This window comes from Dendropsophus ebraccatus, chromosome 2 (assembly GCF_027789765.1).
Source record: "Dendropsophus ebraccatus isolate aDenEbr1 chromosome 2, aDenEbr1.pat, whole genome shotgun sequence".
NCBI classification, from domain to species: Eukaryota; Metazoa; Chordata; class Amphibia; order Anura; family Hylidae; genus Dendropsophus; species Dendropsophus ebraccatus.
Genome location: NC_091455.1, coordinates 85,968,017 through 85,987,723, shown reverse-complemented (window position 1 = coordinate 85,987,723; position 19,707 = coordinate 85,968,017). Strand labels below are relative to the sequence as shown.

The 19,707-nt window shown below is 39.6% G+C and overlaps 1 protein-coding gene across 2 annotated transcripts in view; it reads left to right on the top strand.

Annotated features, from left to right (window-relative positions):
- Window positions 1-19,707, top strand: part of PARD6G (par-6 family cell polarity regulator gamma) — an 88,374-nt gene that overhangs the window by 17,741 nt on the left and 50,926 nt on the right. The window contains exons 2-3 of one of the 2 annotated variants that reach the window (XM_069957909.1): window positions 9,577-9,763; window positions 18,227-18,449. In XM_069957909.1, the coding sequence (XP_069814010.1) occupies window positions 9,710-9,763; window positions 18,227-18,449 (277 nt within the window). In that variant the 5' untranslated portion in view covers window positions 9,577-9,709. The remainder of the gene's footprint in view (window positions 1-9,576; window positions 9,764-18,226; window positions 18,450-19,707) is intronic. The other variant, XM_069957908.1, reaches the window with a different exon arrangement.

Genomic DNA, 19,707 nt, shown 5'->3' with positions numbered 1-19,707 from the left:
TATATTATTTATGAAGATATAAATAGGTGAAATCGTAAAAAAGAATGCAATATGGTAACGTTTGGGGGGTTCCTGTGTCTACGTAATACACTATATGGTAAAAGCGACATGATACCATTATTCTATAGGTCAGTCCGAACACAACCATATGCAGGTTACACAGATTCTCTAATGTTATATATATATTTTTTATTAAATCCTTTTTTTTTTGGCAATTAGTTAATATTATAATGGCCCTATTGTGACACTTATAACGGTTTTATTTTTTCCCCTATGGGGCTGTATGGGGCGTGATTTTTTCCGCCATGATCTCTAGTTTTTATTAATACTATATTTGTAAAGATCGGACTTTTTGATCACTTTTTTTGAATTTTTTTATATATATAATGTAACATAAAATGGGTAATCCACGCACTTTTTTTCCCTCTTTTCGTCTACGCCATTCTCCGTTCGCAATGACACTTGTTATACTTTAATAGATCGGACAATTACGCACGCTACGGTATATTATATGTTTATTTATTTTTATATGTTTTATTTATATAATGGGAAAGGGGGGTGATTTCAACTTTTATTGGGGGAGGGGCTTTGGGGTAGTGTAATAGTGGTTTTTTTACACATTTGAAGTCCCTTTGAGGGACTTTTACATTCAATACTTTGATTTCTACACTGACCATTGCTATAGCATTGATCAGTGTTATCGGCGATCTGCTCATTGAGCCTCATTGTGCAGGCTCAGTGTAGCAGATCGCCGATCGGACCGCACGGAGGCAGGTAAGAGACCTCCGGCGGTCCGTTTTACCGATCGGGACCCCCGCAGTCACACTGCGGGGGTCCCGATCGGTAAGAGACAGGGAATCCCCCTGTCACTTACACTTAAACGCCGTGGTTGGGTGTTTAATGGGTTAATGACACGCGGCAGCACGATCGCTGCAGCGTGTCTTTACCGGTGAGGTCCCGGCTGCCGATTGCAGCTGGCCCCCACCTGCTGTGAAGCGCGCTCCGCTCCGGAGCACGCTTCATAGCTGGAGAAACACCCAGGACGTAGAGTTACGTCCAGGGTCGTCTGGTGACAGACTTCCATGACGTAACTCTATGTCCTGGGTCGTCTAGGGGTTAATGTTTTCAGAAAAATGACCCTGAAATGACAGTTACGCTTTAAGGCATTCTCAGGCCTGTCTACGTCTTGTACAGGTTGTGAAAATGAATCCATGAAGGTGCTGAGAACTTGGTAGTGTTACAGCGGAGAACTGACAACTTCCACACTTGACTGTCACATTCTGCAATCTTGGGTTAGCAAGGTTGGCTGAGCTGTTGCTGCTTTCAGACATTGCCATATCACAGTAATAGAACTAACTAGTTAGTAGTGGTATTACCTTTGGCATTGTAGTCTATGTATGTCACTTTACATAGGCTAACCTTCTATGTATTTAACTTTAAACTTTGACTACTAGAGCTTTGTGACCTACGTACTATTGCTTTATTTCTTCTCAGTAGGCAGCGGTGTACAGCCTCAAAGCTTCTCTTATTGTATGTTTCACTGAACAAAGAAATGTTAAAATATGAGTTTTTTGATCTATTGTCTGAGGTAAACTTGGAGATATTTCAAATAACTTTGAGGCAAATTGTTGTAGCAAAACAGTGGAAAAGTCCAGCAGGATATTGGCATATAAATAAAGCGCTATGGGCGTCAGGAAGACCTCATGTAGACTTCTGAATTAATGTTCCTTGCCTCATAATTTAATAATATAGAGCAGTACTTCACTCTCAACCAGAATAAATGTAACTGATTCAGTCACCTCTGATAGAAGGGCAGTGATTCATCACAAACAACATGTAGGAAAAATAGAGGTTAGAAAATACATCAAGAAAAAGTCAGCACCGCATAGTACATCTATGGAGCCTGTCTCTTGTAGTGAGACGAAAAGAGAAGTGATTAGCTGAGCGCTTCTTCCTGCTCATTCTAGTCATCTGTGGGGGTCTGAGTACTGGATCTCCACTTATTTAAAAATAAAACTTTTGACATGTCATTGATAACTCAAAAGATTTAAAGTGAAAGTGACACTTTAGATTATTCTGTAAAGATATACAGTGCTGTCTGGATAGCTCAGGAGTATCGGATAATGGCTTCCCTCACCGCCAAACAAACATGGAAATGGATGATTTCAACCAAAGGATCATTTTTCAGTTGAAATGTATCAATAATCTGTCATCATCTAGAAAAAAAAGTCACCTGTGTTGAAAATGTTTGGTCGATAGCCAGACAAAAGATCTTCCAGGATAGCATGTTCTCTAAGTGTTCTCCCAAAGATTGATCATTCTTCTGTAGCCGTTATTGATCATGCATGGACAGTTTCAACAATCGAAACAGCCAGTATGATGAAAATCTGTGTATCTGCAAAATTATCATTCATCAAATGGTCATTCATTCAATGGCTGTCCAACCCTCAACCAACTTCTATCCAATCTGCATAGCCACTTGTACCTTCGGATAGCTGCTTTCAATCCAGGATCTGTCCTGACGTCCGTTCGGCAGGTGATGCAATTATTGTGGTAAAAAAACAACTTTTAAACTTGCAGCCCTGTGTCAAACTGGCTGTGGTCTATAGTTTTTGTGCCCCAATCTTGCACTACCCCTCCTCCCCACCCTCTTCATCATTAGGAATGCCACTGGCAGAATGTTTCCTGTTCCTCTACAGTGAACACTGCACAGGTGCCTTAACGATCCAGCCCCTGTGCCGTGTTCTCACAGCTGATGAATAGGAGACAATCTGCCTGGAGCATTCCTAATGATGAAGAGAGCGGAGAGAGAGGTTGTTACAGCCTAATGCACACACAATCTAGGCTACGCCAGTTTGACACAGGGCTACAAGTTTAAAAGTTGTTTTTTTTAGGACAGCACCTGCATCACCTGCCGAACGGACCCCAGGACAGATCTTGGATTAAAAGCAGCTATCTGAAGGTACAAACGGTTTGGGGGGGTCAGATTGTGGGAACAGAGTCGCTTTAAGGCCTAATATGGTACCATGTACTTGTTGGTTGTTATACCTAATAAAATATCAATATCTTTAGGGTATTCACACGTTCAGATATTTATTTGCAATTATTGAGTACAAAGCCAAAAATAGAAGACGAATATAAGGGAAAGACTGAGGTTTCTTTCTCCAAATCTATTTCTGACTTTTTATTCCGTAATTTAAAACCTGAATGTGTGGATACCCTCCTAATCTGAACAATTTAGAATGTAATAGAAATGAGATTCCTCAAATTGTAGAATGTGTAGGCAGTATGTGTGTGTGTATATATATGTATGTATATATATGTATATATATATATATATATATATATATATATATATATATATATATATATATTTATATATATATATATATATATATATATATATATATATATATTTAGCAAGCTGAAGAATTTATGAACTAAAACAGGTCTTCTGGTCAATAGTTTTCCTTAAATCCAGTCTGTTTAGTTATTTTAATTTTCTGCTTGATTGAACAGCCATCCTCTTAAGTGTGCCGCTAGAGGGGTATCCAGAATGTAATACGTCCCCATTAACTGGTAATGACTGCTAATCCATGCAGATCATAACCTTGCTGTAGACAAGAGATTTCTAAATCATATGAATGTCACAATTATTATAAAAGAGCACCAATGGGGAGTTGCAGTTTTTACGCAACCTTTGTCTGTGCAGTGTTTTATATGTTTGAAAAGCTATTGACCAAAATTGCTTCCCATCTGACAGATGGTTTTATTACGAGACAATTGAAAAGGCCACCGTAGTCCTCAAGTAATCTTCTTGTGTGACTTGTTCTGTCAGGTTGTCAGTTCCTTATAGGTCAAAAGAGTTGCAACCAGTGGGCTAAGGATTTGTACAATGAAAGATTGTTTAGACTACAAGAAGTGATCTTTTTCTCTGGTACGCATACCACCCTACTGTGTTCTTTACAGAAATGTTTGTTTCAAACAACCTCAGAATTATAGACTTTATCAACTGTTTAATCTTCACTTCACCCTGCCCTCTGTGACACAAGGAACTCCGTTTCAGTGATCTTCCCATCTGTCGCCAGCGTAACTCCTAAAACGTGCCCCTGTCATTAGCTGCTTTTTGATTTTTTTGACATATTACTCTCTTAAAATAGATGTCAGGAAACTGGTCGGCATTAGGCACAGAGAAGAAGCTATATATAGAAGAGACAGGGATGAATAATAGGAGGACATTTGTTTTATTAAGGTGCACTTGTTAGGTTTATAAGTAGAACTTCAAGACCAGTATTACAGTGTACAGTTGGGACTAATGCTGTATATGTTATCTGGAATGAAGTGGAGACGCACAGGATCATCATGTAAGCGAATGAATCTAAAACACTCTTTTTCAATTTCTATGCAGAGGTTATATTTGGTCAGATACATTTTTATTCCATCACTTAACCCCTTCAGGACCTGACTATTTTTTTTTTTGCGCTTTTGTTTTTTCTTCCTCGTGTTTAAAAGGCCATAGCGCTTAAATTTTTTCACCTACAGACCCACATGAGCCCTTATTTTTTGTGCCACTAATTGTACTTTGCAATGGCAGGCTTAATTTTTGCATACAGTACGCTGCAAAACCAGCAAAAAATTAAATGTGTGATGAAATTGAAAAAAAAACCCACATTTTTTAAATTTGGGGAGTATTTGTATTTACGCCGTTTGCATTAGGGTAAAACTGACTTGTTATGCATGTTCCTCAAGATGTTACGAATACAACGATATGTAACTTGCATAACTTGTTAACTACATTATTTCATGGCTTTTAAAAAATTAAAATCCTTTTTAATAAATGAATGTTCCTTTAAAATCGTTCTATTACCATGCTTATAGTGCTTTTATCCCTTGGTCTATGGGGCTGTGGGGCTATGGGTGTGAGGTGTCATTTTTTGCGCCATGATCTGTACTTATTATTGGTACCTTGATTGCTCATATGCGACTTTTTGATTGCTTTTTAGCACAAATTTTCTGGATTTGATGCGATCAAAAATGCGCAATCTCGCAGTTGGAATTTTATTTGCGCGTGCGCCATTTACAGTGCAAGATCGGTAATGTGATGACTTAATAGTTCAGGTGATTACGCGTGTGGCAATACCAAATATGTTTGTTTATTTATTTTTATTTATAAAATAAGGAAAGGGGGTGATTGGCCCCCCCCCCCCCCCCTAGACACCAGGGAAGAGGAAATTTAGCATTTTAAATGCAGCTGTAAGCTTTGACAGCTGCATTTAAAAGGCTAATTTGCGGGCATGGCGATCAAACCGTGCCCGCTAATTACAAGTGGCACCCGGGATCGCGGTGGTTCAGAGCGGGGTCGCTGGGCGGCCCCCCTCTGAATCCCCCACCTGCATGAGAACGTACTGTTACTCCCTCAAGCGGGAAGAGGTTAAATTACCACTGTCCTTATTACTTACAACATCTAAATCAGCAGCGTATGCGATATAAAGCATGTTTGCAGCTTACATTCATTATTTTTATTATGGTTATCATGCTTTAAAGCAAACCTATACATACTTGTATCCAGGTCCAGTCTCCTAAAGGCAGCTTTTTAGTTTTGTGCTGGTTGAAAAAAAAAAGATTAAACTCTGGAAGTTCCAGCTAGTACAGGGTCTCACGGCTTAAAGCACCTGTCCATCAAATGACTGCTTTCTCTCTGAGTGTGCGGATGACCAGGATTTCCTGTGTTTTTTTTTTTTTTGTTTTTTTTTAATATCTTTTTATTTTTATTTTCTTCCAAGCGAACAAATAAAAACAAGTTGAAAATACGGATACATATAATCAAATTCCAACAATGCACTTTAACTACCAATTCTCAACTCATTACCATTCCACAAAATCAAAGAAATTTTTTCCCCTACTATTCCCCCACCTCCCTCTTACTCCCTCCCTCCTCCCTCCCTCCCTCCCTCCCTGGGTCGAGTGGAGAAGAAAGAAAGAAAAAAAATAAATGAAAAGTATAAATAACTACCCAAATAAGAATAAAATAAGAGAAACAAACACATTAATCAGCAACCTATTACTTATACCATTTCTCCCAGGTTTTCTTATACATTTTCTTACCCTTACTGCTAGTGGCATGGTACATTTTTTCTGGGAGCAATTAGTGAATAAGGATTTCCTGCATTTAGTTTCTCTTTTTCAGCCAGCACAAGACTAAAAAGCTGCCTTCAGGAGACCTGGATTTCATGTAAGTATAGCTTTGTTTTAAAGGGAACCAATCAGCCCGTTTGGGCTGATATGGTTCCTCTGAGCATTGTATAAAGCACCTGGAGCCGCCCCGGCACGTAGCGGCCGCAGCAGGTGCTTTAGAACGGAGAAAATGACTTTTATTCCCCGGCTCGTGACTAGATACGAGCGGGGAAGTAGTCATGGTGGGCGGCTCCCCGCTCGTATCTAGTCACTGCGCTCTGCCTGTCAGCGCGCTCGGCGGGATGATTGACAGGCAGAGAGGCCAGTAACGGACCTCTCTGCCTGTCAATGATCCCCTCTGAGCGCGCTGACAGGCAGAGCGCAGTGACTAGATACGAGCGGGGAGCCGCCCACCATAACTACTTCCCCGCTCGTATCTAGTCACGAGCCTGGGAATAAAATTCATTTTCTCCGTTATAAAGCACCTGCTGCGGCCGCGGCCGGTACGTGCCGGGGCCGCTCCAGGTGCTTTATACAATGCTCAAGGGAACCATATCAGCCCAAACGGGCTGATTGGTTCCCTTTAAAGCATGATAACTAGAAAAAATGTGAATTTCAAACATGCTTTATTTCACATCCCCTGTTAATTTATATTTTGAAAGTTATACCTACAGGTACATTTTAAGGCAAGTGCTACCCAGTTGAGTAGCATTATTATGACCATTAGCTAATGTGCTGCTGTAGGGTGTGTGAGGGAACACGACAATCAAGGTCGTCCTACGAATACTCAATTGGATTCTTGTTGTGTTTCTCACTTGACGCAACATCATCCTTCTGTCTGATGAGGCAGAAGATGTGACACATCAGAGAAGGCAACCTTTTGCCAATCATCTGAGGTCCAATTCCAATACTTATGTGGAAATTTAAGCCTTTTTTGTGGATACGATTTTGTTAGCAAAGGTGCAGTAACTATCCGTCTTCTTAGGAGCCCCATTCATTTTGTCAGGTACTGCTCCACTGTAGCGTGTTGGTTTACTCCTCAAAGGAGCATGGTGCACCATAGTTTCTGTGAAGCTTAAAGGGGTTGTCCAGCGAAAAATCTTTTTCTTTCAATTCAACTAGTGTCAGAAAGTTATATAGATTTGTAATTTACTTCTATTAAAAATCTCAAGTCTTCTCATACTTATTGCTATATGTCCTGCAGGAAATGTTTAATTTTTTAGTCTGACACAGTGCTCTCTGCTGACATCTCTGGCCGAGACAGGAACTCTGTCTCATTTTTCATGTCAGCAGAGAGCACTGTGTCAGACTGAAAATAAAACATTTCCTGCAGGACATACAGCAGCTAATAAGTAGGGGAAGACTTGAGATTTTTAATAGAAGTAAAATACAAATCTTTATAACTTTCTGACCCCAGTTGATTTGAAAGAAAAAGATTTTCGCTGGACAACCCCTTTAATCACATTTGTCCACTCGCAATACACTTTCACTACAGCAACACATATGCACAGTTTCAGACCTACAGCCACCTTTTTCTTGAAAGCCAGTAATCATTTAGTTGAGCAACTTTGACAAATTGCCTCTTTTACCCTTGACGGCAATAAGGGATATGTGCAGACAGTAAATTTCTTGCCTTTATATACCCACCAAGCCAGATTAGGACACAGTTCATTTATCAGCTACTCCCTAACAACTTTTAAATTGGGAATAATAAATGTGACTTGACTATGTGTTTTTTGTTTTGTTTTTTTTTAATGTTATTTTGGCCATTGGCACTATTTATGAATTGCCTTTGTCTAATTGTATATGCTTTTACAGAAAAGGGGTTGGGCTAGATGGAAAATATTCTCTGTCGGGAGAGCTCCATAGACTTTATAAGTGTATGGCGTATAAAAGTCAGCGCCATGTTTGCCACAAGTCACTGGAGACAACACTTAAGGAAAATTAAGCAAAAAATACTTCTAATGTAGCTGCTGCGTTAGGTCTGTGGCCTGCAACATTCTCAATATGTATCAAAATAATAATCTCCCAGGCCGGATATTACCTATATACATCTGCAGCATACTGTGCTTAAAGGAGAAGTCCGGGCAAAATAATTTTAAGCTATGTTATTGCCCAACAAAAGTAATTATGAAAATTACTAATAGACACTTATTATGGGAAATGCACCTATAGTGAATTTTCTCTACACTTATTACAGCATGGCGTGTTCAGGTAAAGTTGGTGATGTCACGTCACATAAACTGTCGGCTCCTGCTGCTCCAGTCTGTCCCACCGCTGCAGCAGGAGTTGGCAGTTTACGTGACGTGACATCACCAACTTTACAGAGACCTGAACACGCCATGCTGTAGTAAGTGTAGAGAAAATTCACTATAGGTGTGTTTCCCATAATAAGTGTCTATTAGTAATTTTCATAACTTTTGTTGGGCAATAACATATCTTTAAATTATTTTGCCAGATGTTCCCCTTTAAGTTTCTACAAATAAAAAATCAAGCTTGATAGGGTTAGATTGCTGTGGTTGCTTTATCCTGGATGTTGAGGGTTACCTATTGTACCACAGAGCGCACCTATTAGGGTGCTGACCGTATTGTAAATGATGTTGTGGATGCATGTGAATCTGCATGTGATACATGCAGTTTTTGACAGATTTGTGACAGATCTATTCCGTTTGATTGCTTAGTACAGCCTGAGCTGTAAAGTATGACCCTGCTGTAATATATCCCATCCCATGACTTCACCGCTTGCCCACTACCACTTTGTTAGCCCTTATACAGCTGCCTTTTATAGTGTATTATAAAGACAGACGGACAGACTCCTCTTCAGTTTAACCAGTGTATGGGAGACATCATAGAAACTAGACTCCACCCACTAGCTCAGGGACAACTGAAAATTACAGATTGTTATGTAATGGGCAGAAATAAAGCTGCTCCTTATGTACACACACGTGACAACATATCCTGAAAAGTTACCTGAAATGACAGGTATGCTTTAAGATACTGTATGATTTGGTTACTGGTATGATATTGTATGATTTGGTTACTGGTATGATACTGTATGATTTGGTTACTGGTATGATACTGTACGATTTGATTACTGGTATGATACTGTACGATTTGGTTACTGGTATGATACTGTACGATTTGGTTACTGGTATGATACTGTACGATTTGGTTACTGGTATGATACTGTACGATTTGGTTACTGGTATGATACCGGATGATTTGGTTACTGGTATGATACTGTACGATTTGGTTACTGGTATGATACTGTACGATTTGGTTACTGGTTTTTTTTTTTCTGTGTAATTTCGAGCTAAAGATCCATGCTCTTGGCTACACATCATGTTCTGTTCTAGTCTTTCATGTGTTAGTCTTTTGATTTTTTTTTACTTGCCTTTGAAGGGGATGCATTACAGGCATTGACAGACGGTAGGGCCGCAAAGTCTACAGACGTGTGAATGCAGCTACCAAGCAGCCTGATGATGGTTATTTCAGGGTGGATGAACAGATTTATTTGCCAGAATCTTTGGGGATCATGGAAAATCTACCTAAACAGAACAAAATATTGCCTTGTGATGCTACTGCTTATGTAAGTCAGTTTTACACCTGTATTAATGTTATGGCTGTTTTATGGACATACAATTAAAGGGTTTGCTCGGGCAAAATAATAATTTTCCCCTGGGCTGGGTATTGTATTAAAATATTGAGCATACTTTATGTATCTCCATCAATCTCCTGCAGCTGCTATGCTGACCCTGCTGGTCTTGCACTGACCTTGTCCTCTTCCCGTTTGACCCCCTCAGTAACTGATTGGCTTAGCAGGTAGTTCCTGGGGGGACAGGTACAACCTGCTACTAACATGGCGTATAATTATAGTTTTACCCAGCACTAAACATATGGCAGTTTTGCTGGACTGGAATAATTAAAAACAAAATGGCTGTTGAAGGGATTTTAACTTTGGCTGTTATCACCAGGGGAACAGCCTAGTCTAAAGGGACCATGCAGTGGGAGGGCAACTACCTGCAGCATCTCCTTATTTTGGCTAATGCAGGGGACCCTGAGCAATTCCTTCACATGTATACACATGCATTCTGCTCCAAAATACATGTAATATGCCTTACAGGGGTCTTCCAGCACTTAAAAACTTTATATGTTGCTTCCCTTATTTAAAAAAAAAAATCTTGTTCTCTCCTCTCTACCACCGGAAGTGCCCTGAGCTGGCCCGCTCTGCTGATATGCATTAGAAGGGGTGGGCCGTCTGTAGGCAGATTGGTAAACTGGGGCTGGTAGTCCCACCCAGAGTGCACCAAAATGACGACATATGGATTAAACTCCTAATATCACAGAAATGGCCCTGAGGATGAAGGTAAGAAACTTCCCTTCATCCTCAGTGCTGTGTGCACTATAGGGAGATATTGCCAGGTTAGATGCTCCTGACCTGCTCATAGTTTCCCTTTAAATTATTTGCTTCCAAAATTCACTTGTAAAAAATGTTTCAGAAATGTTTTTTTTTAAATGGACATGTATTTTTCTGGTTTTATGTTAAAGGGTGTGAGTAGGCCAACATATTCTGAATTACAGCGTTGAGTACTTCCTTATAGTTGTTACTCGAGTATCCAATTGTTCGTAAGCTAGCACACTTTTTTTTTTTTTTTTTTTTTTTTTTTTTTAAGTATTCATGGCCTTTTTTTGTATCAAATTTCTTCAACATCAGAGGGAAATCCCAGGCTAGTTTCTGTTATGTGTGTGATTCAGCTTATAGCTTTCAGCCCTGTGGTGAACTTGTCCTTAGGGACCAGCATTCAATGTAACTTCCAGATGAAGAGATAATTAAACCTAAGTGAAATTGAATGAAACTAATAGCAGATTTGCCTTTTTTTCTTATTTTATTAGACTGAACACATTCTGAGAATTTATTTCTGCAGCTCTCTAACATTTAAGATACGTCTCAATTAGTCTGCAATTCATTTTAATGGGTTGTTTTAAAAAAGTAAATTAAATTCATGTCAGTGTTTTACTTGTGTGTAGATGTGTTATGTGTACTTCCATATAAATATAAGTTATGTGTGTAAGGTTTTATATGACATTGTAGAACTGAAAAAAAAATTGCCAAGGTCCACAATAGGTGGGTCATTTTTGCAGATACATTGATTTAATAAACTTGTCTTCTGATTTTCTGCTTTTTATCTCCCATTGTGGATGGCTTGTGGTCCAAGTCAGAGTTTCTCAACTCCAGTCCTCCACTCCCTGTTGGGATACTGTAGGACTGGAGTTGAGAAATACTAATCTAGGTCACCAATCACCACTGAACACATTTGCAAAAAATACAATAATAATAATTAATAAAGGGAACCTGTCACTCCGGCTGCCGGGGCGGAGCGCCATATACTTTCCCCTTCCACGAAGTCCCGCTACTGGGCCCGGTCTTGCTGCCGAGAAATCGCCGTCGGAAGCCCTGCGCGCGCATTATGCTCCAGTCATTCTCTATGGACCTTGTGCAGTAGGGATGTATATATATGTTCCTGCACTGACTGGGTTATTGATGAGAGCGTGAGCGCAATCCCGCTCTCATCAGTCTCCGGGGCCGCAGGTAATGAGTCAGCTGCGATCCTGCAGCCGACTGTCATTAACCCCTTAAACGCCGCAATGGCGGCATTTAAGGTGCTCAGTGACAGATCAAGAATCTGTCACTGAGTGATCGGGACCCCGGCTCTCAGGAAGGCTCTATATATAGATCGTCGATAACACTGATCTATGCTATGCTATGGCATAGCATAGATCAGTATGTGCAATCTAATGATTGCATATTTTACAGTGTTAAAAGTGTTTTTAAAAAAAATGTAATAAAGTTTTTAAAAATATAAAAAAAAAACCCTTATAAACCCTCTCCCAATAAAAGTTTAAAAGACCCCCTTGGCCATTATAAAAATATAAATAAATAAATAAATAAACATATTACACATAGTAGCGTGCAGAATTGTCTGATCTAATAAAATATAACATTACTGTTCCTGCACGGTGAACGGCGTAAACGGAAACAAAAACAAAAAAAAAAAGCGCCAAGATTGCTGATTTTATTAAATTATATATCACAAAAAAATTCATAAAGAGCAATGAAAATTTTTCTGTTACACCAATATGATATTAATAAAAACTAGAGATCATGGCGCAAAAAATGACACCCCAACCCCAAAGCACTATAGTTCTTAGAAGGCGGGGAGGAACATTGCATTAATTTGACCCGGACTTTTGTGCATCAAAGTGCTCTGTCTTGAAGGGGTTAATAATAAAATATTATTTTGTCAAGCCCAACAATTTCAACAATGTTAGTTATATATAATACCCCCTTTAAAAGTTAAGTTGCATGTCCAAGGGGCAAAATAACTAAAGAAAGCCCTGGGCACTTGTCTAGTTTGCTCTCCCTTTGTGTCTGCCCTGCCCTAAAGGTGCCCATACACCTTAGATTATTGCCGGCCAAAACCATAGCTTGCAACGGATTTGGCCATCGATCTAAGGTGTATAGTACTCTCCCAAACAACCACAGACAAATTAATGTTGGTGGTGATTGGGGTCGGAAGTGATGGAAAGTCATTGCCTAACACCATTGTGCTGGGGGGATAAGCCACAGAGAGATTTCTCATGCTGTGGTTTAGCCCTTTCCAAAGAGAACACAGGAAAGCTTGGCCATCAGTTATTGAAGGTGTATGACCACCTTAATGCTGCCCCTACATAGCTGTAAAATCATTTACAACAGTAGCTATGATGTATTTAGAGCTAATCCCAGTATTTTATATGCTTGTGCGTGCAATAAATAGAGCCTTTTGTAAAGGTGAGAAGAAGCAGTGCGGCACCCATAAGCGGTGAGCAGCATTCTCAATTACAGCCTATTGAGAGTTAGGGCCCTATTCCACGGGACGATTATCATTCGCATAATCGTTAACGATCCAAACGACCGCTATTGCGAAAGAACTGAAATTGTTAACCCATTAACATGGATCAATAATCGTTACTTATGATCGTTCTTGGTGTCGCTATTGTGTTTGTCACTACTGTAAACGACCGAACAACGTCTTATTCAATGTGAACGAGCGACGATAAAAATAGGTCCTGGTCTTATTAAACGATCAACGATTTCTCGTTCAGTCGTTAATCGTTAACTGCTATTCGACCAAACAATTATCTCATCTCGAACGACTTAGCGATAATCTGAACGATAATCGTCCCGTGGAATAGGGCCCTTAGGGTATGTTAAAAAATTAGCTGGAATGTTAGTGAAGGCTCTGTTTCGGAATTCCACTGATTTTGCTCAGTGTGAATGCACCCTTAGGCTGGGTTCACACTATGTATATTTGAGGCTGTATTTGGTCCTCATGTCAGGTCCTCATAGCAACCAAAACCAGGAGTGGATTGAAAACACAGAAAGGCTCTGTTAACATAATGTTGTAATTGAGTGGATGGCCGCCATATAACGGTAAATAACTTCCATTATTTCAATATAACAGCACATATTTGCCATTAAATGGCGGCCATCCACTCAATTCCAACATTGTGAACAGAGCCTTTCTGTGTTTTCAATCCACTCCTTGTTTTGGTTGCTATACAGCCTCAAACATATAGCCTCAAATATACGTAGTGTGAACATAGCCATATGGAAACAGTGCAGTTTCTGTAAACCCCTACAGGCTAGAATGCTGCTAGCAGATGATCTCCTAATGCCTTTCTGATTCCTTTCTTTGTCCACAGTGATGGATACTGAACTCCCTTCATGAAAAATGAAATAAACGTCAGAATACCCCTTTAGGCTGGGTTCACACTATGTATATTTGAGGCAGTATTTGGTCCTCATGTCAGGTCCTCATAGCAACCAAAACCAGGAGTGGATTGAAAACACAGAAAGGCTCTGTTGACATAATATTGTAATTGAGTGGATGGCCGCCATATAACGGTAAATAACTGCCATTATTTCAATATAACAGCCGTTGTTTTAAAATAACAGCACATATTTGCCATTAAATGACGTCCATTCACTCAATTACAACATTATGTGAACAGAGCCTTTCTGTGTTTTCAATCCACTCCTTGTTTTGTTTGCTATACAGCCTCAAATATACATAGTGTGAACATAGCCTTAGGTTGCATTCATTTGCTGTGATTTCATTTTATTTTTTTGTGTGGGGTTGGAATTTAAAATGCAATACAATGAATGAAATGAGGACTTTACAAAAGCCCTGGGGCATTAATGCAACAGAGATTCTCTGCTTTGTGTGAGCGTGACCCTCTTTCTAACATGACATAATTTTAACAGTTCACTCTACATTATTCAAGGAGTCCAAATATATTTATTTTGTGTTTTGCCTTACTACTTAATTCCTACCTTGACAGGCTAAAGTCACTGATGTATAGATACAGCCGTGTCTAGTTTTGTGCCTTTCATAGACTAGGGCAGTGCTTCTCAAACTATGAGGCGCCCCCTAGTTGTCGGTGAAGCTGCACAAACTTTCCCTGACTGAAACAATCTCTGGTTATGAAACATTGTTGGCTCATTCTGCATCATTCTGCACTTATTTAATGTGCATTAGGAGACAAATGAAGGGTAAACTAAGCAAAAGTTCTGCACGGACTTCCATCACAGATGGTGAGGACCCGGCATCCTCTTGGTCACTTTGCACTTTACTTTTCTATTTTTTCACCTCAGGAAACCAAACTATACCACCATTGTCTTATCTTTCTATGCATGTTTTGCCTTTGTTATGTTTGTCTATTGCATGATGCACACAGCACCTTGTGATATATATGATTCGCTGGTCAAAGCATGTTTTCTGTTTTTCTAATATACTCATGCATGAACCGTGTGGTTTCCCTTTCCTTTTGTTGTGTTCTCAGTCTTGTGTTGTCCTCCTCTTTGTATAAAGACTATTTTATGAAATTGTTGCTTATAATCATGTTTTTCAAAAGAATTGTTCCAATAAACTTTATTAATTATTTATGAAAATTGGTGAGTTGGCTCGGATGTTTCTTCTGTAGGAAGATTGTTTCGTGTAATATACGTATTTTTAAATTTTTGAGCATATAGAGTGCAATTTGCACTTTTTTGGAAGAAAAAAACTGTCTTCAGCAAATTTTTTTTTTTGGTCTTTATTCCTCTTGGTCAGTCTGGTGAGGCCCAGGTATCATTTTGTTTGTCGGGTGAGGCTCCAGTAGAAAAAGTTTGAGAAGCGTTCGTTTAGGATTTGTTTTCCATAGTTCTTTCTATATATAGACTATATTTATCTACTCTGGGTTTGCAATGCTCCAAGATGCTAAAATAATCTTTGGCTAAACATCTTGACGTTACTTATATCAGGATATTATATACATAGAGAGAAAGAAGACAAGGGAATGCACAAAGCCCATTGTAGTAACATCCATGCATACTTCCCGTCTAAAAGCTATTTTGTTTATTGAATTGTCCACTATGAAATCCTGAAATGCAATTGTCGATTCTTTCTGTGCACCCCACGAAAATATTCTATATTCAAATATTCTGTAGTTGCTGGTCTATGTAGAAGCTAAAGAAGGGTTCCACTAGTGTTCATATATTATCGACTTCTGTACATATTCTTGCATACTACAATATGCTGTAAATCCTTATTGGTTTCATACATACTGACCTTTGGGGGGGGGGGGGGGGGGGATAGTGAGATGCATCATTTGTAGTGTTAGTTTCCTATACTTTAGTGAGTCCATTATATCATTGCAAAGTTGTTGCTCCCATATAACACACAAGATGTGTGCATCTACTGACATCTTTACAGGCTTTTTATATTTTTAACTATTTAAAGCGTGTGCCATTGCTGGACATCACCAGAGATTGTCTGCCAGACCTTTCTTCTGTGTACGATAAATCAATATGTAGTGGCAGGGAAAGAGCACACATGCTGCATGTCCTTCTGGATGTTTCATAGAACGGTTGAGAAAGACACATGGCCATTGAGCCATTGGGTGGGAGAAGATGTGGATAAAGGAAAAGGGTAAAAGTAACTTTACAACTTTGGGTAAAAAATGCCCCAAAGATATAAACTGACCTGCCTTAAATAGGAAAAATTTCCCCACAGAGTGGCGATCTGGCAGGTTTAGCATCATATAGAAAAGCGGTTTATATACAAAAGCATTTAAGGTGTACCTGTTTGTAAAAACTTTTGACATACAGTGGTACCTTGGTTTAAGAAATACTTGGTTTAAGAGCGTTTTGGTTTAAGAGCTCACAGTTTTTCAAAATTATGACTTGGTTTAAGAGCATTGCTTTTGGTTTAAGAGCTCCCTGTACTGGGTGGGAGCGCGGGTGGAGGGGTTTGGTCTGCATAGCGGGGTCTACAGCACTGTACTCTGACCCAGGAAGTCTCCCTCACCTTCCAAATCATAGCAGATCCCCTTCAGGCTGGGGCTTGCATCAGGGGCAGGACTGTGGAGGTAATCTCTTCATAGCTGTAACCCCTCTCTACCCGGACAGAGAGTGCTGCTATACTGTGCCCACATCTGTCCTGCTCATTCCTTCATGCTCCCTGCAGTCTCTGTCAGCCCTTGTGTTTCTCATCCTCTCCATTACTGTACAGTAACTTATAATATCACATATTCTGCTGTTTCTGAATGTTTGTTTCATCTGTTTTACATGTTTAGAATAATAAATCATAATTTTTGGGGTGTGGAACCAATTGTCTGCATTTCTATAATGTCTTATGGGACAATTTGCTTTGGTTTAAGAGTGGATTTGGATTACAAGCACGGTCCTGGAACGAATTATGCTCGTAATCCAAGGCACCACTGTACTATAGATGCTTGTTAAAAGTTTTCACCGTTCAGAGTGTAAATCCTTTTCCCGATTTGTATGGGTGTAAACACTCGGACCGATGTGAAGACCTGGACTGATCAAAACTTTTGACATGCCTCTATGGCCTGTCAAAAGTTTTTACGAATGACAGTGACAATTAAATGATGTTTTAAATAAACCCTTTGTAAGCAAACCATTCATTTTCATTGAGGTGCGGGGTGCCTTTGTAAAGAGAAACAGAGAAGATAATCTCAGATTATGTCCTCTTGTTTTTGTATTCAGTGTCTCATTAGAAACACTTCCCTCTTGAACTTTATTAAACCCGTTAACATATTTAGGGTTCTTTTTAACATATTAAGGTTTTGATCATGCCTCCCTTTCTCATCTTTCCTCCATATTATACACATTTAAATCCTTAAAGGGGTACTAAGGGCAAGAGCCTTTTTTGACATATGCCTGGGGATAGCTTGTTTGAAAATGATAGCGCACATCTCCCTCCCTGGTGCCCCGCGCTGCTGCTAGTATCTTATCACGTCTTTCCGTTGTGCGGCTGCTACCAGGTTCTAGGGCTGTAATGTTGTAGGCCTGCCCAGCCAGCCCGCGGTGGCGGATCAGGCCTGCAACATTGTGGCCACACAGAGGGAAGGAGTGGGAAGATATCAGCAGTGACGTGGGACTCCAGGGAGGTATATGTGCCTCATTTTCAAATATGCCATCCTAAGGCATATCTCAAAAATAGGTCCTTGCTTTAAGTAGCCATTCATGTCTTTCCTGAGTTTTACGCTTCAGACTGGCCACCATTTTATAGTCCATGTTTAGACCCGCTCTAATCTAGGTGAGGTCCCCAGAACTGGACACAGTATTCCAGATGTGGTCTCACAGCAAGATCTGTCTCCCTCTTCCTACTGGTTAAACCTCTAGCTATACAGCCCAGCATATGATTTGCTTTCCCCACCGCCTGGTTGCACAGGTGACTTATTTTAAGGCTGTCAGAATTCGCTACCCCTAAATCCTTCTCTTCTGAAGTCTTTGTCAGCACAGAACTGCCGATATGATATTTGGATAGATTCCTTCTCACAATGAGGTCATTATTTTACATTTAAAAACATTGAACTTCAGTTTCTATTGTTAGGTGCTAGTATGCTACTTGAAAGTTAAAACATTGACAATAAAAATCCTAAAATTGTTATCAAACACAAGCAATGATCAGGGACTTTTAATGGACTTGGTGTATTTTCTTTTCAGTATGGAGCAGAGTTTAGAAGATTCTCCTTAAATCGATATAAACCTGGGACTTTTGAGGACTTCTACAATCTCCTTCTTCAGATCCACAACATCTCCAATGTAGATGTTATGCTTGGTTATGCCGATGTCCATGGTGACCTTCTCCCAATTAACAATGATGACAATTTCTGTAAGGCCGTTTCAAGTGCCAACCCGCTGCTCCGAGTATTTATCCAGAAGCAAGGTAAGATGACCAGCCTTATTCTTCACATGGAGGAAGGTTCTTAAGTAATATAAAACATCTGTATCTGGTGCTGTAGTGGTAGTTCACATTATTTGGGCCAAAGCATTAAGGAACATTCAGCTTGATGTACTGCCAAGTTAAGTGCTAGCATGCTACTTGGATGTTTGTGTTCAATGGTTGTGGTTTAAAAGGATTCATTAGACCACCCAGGAAGACACAAACCATGCTGCTTTTTCTTTTTTCACAGCGTACTTTTTGTTGCATGTAAATTATTTCTTAAAATGTGACACAGTAAAATCTCTACAATTGTACTCCTTATGCTTGGGCTTCCTAAAACTAGTCTGTTTTTTTAATAAAGATATAGAAGTGTAGATAGATGGATATACACACACACACACAGAACATCTTATACATTTTCTTTCAACATTTTCTTTTTTTTTTTTTTTTTATTAGTACATACAGACCATAGACTTACAAGGGTAGGCCATTAACTTCTATGTGTCACCAAGAACAAAGTCCAGAATTTGATATCCAAAACATAACCAAAAAACTATTTTTTGGCAACCATTAATAATTGACACCAGACCACTAAAGGGGTCTGCCACACAGAGAACCTTTCTTTAAGACTATGTAATCAGGGCTGGCCTTTGGATAGATGGCACCCTGCAAAATTTTCTCCGCCTCCAAATCATTAAAAAAATGTGTTACAGCAAAGGTATACTGCTCCTGCTTGTAAATTGTGTACTATGGGGTCAGTCGTGTTACACTGGCCGATTATCTGCCCAATCAGTCTGATATCATAGCATGTAATGTAAGGGCCAGAGATAAGCCGATGAACAGTCAAGAAATCAATGAATATTAACAGGAATCTGTCAGGTTTTTATCATAGTAAGCAAAACCACTAATTCCATGATTTTTAAATTTGCCAATGAGTGGCAAATGCTTGATTCCCTTCCTCCCCTATCCTTGCCCCACAGCTGATTACTTATTTACTGTCTACCTTTTTAATGGCAAAAGTTGCAAGAGTGCTGATCTACTAGATCACTTACAGAGCCTGTTACATGGCTTGATTACCGTGCGACCAGGGCTGAGCTGATGAGGTGTCAGAGCCACAGGTCTGCACCATTCTGTAATGCTTCTGTGACACTTTGATGCTGCCCAGCCTGTCCCCTGTGAGATTTGTTGGTGAAAGTGCAGTAAACTTAGGGGGTACCACTTTGTATCACATAAGGCAATCCAAGAGGAAAGAAGAAACAGC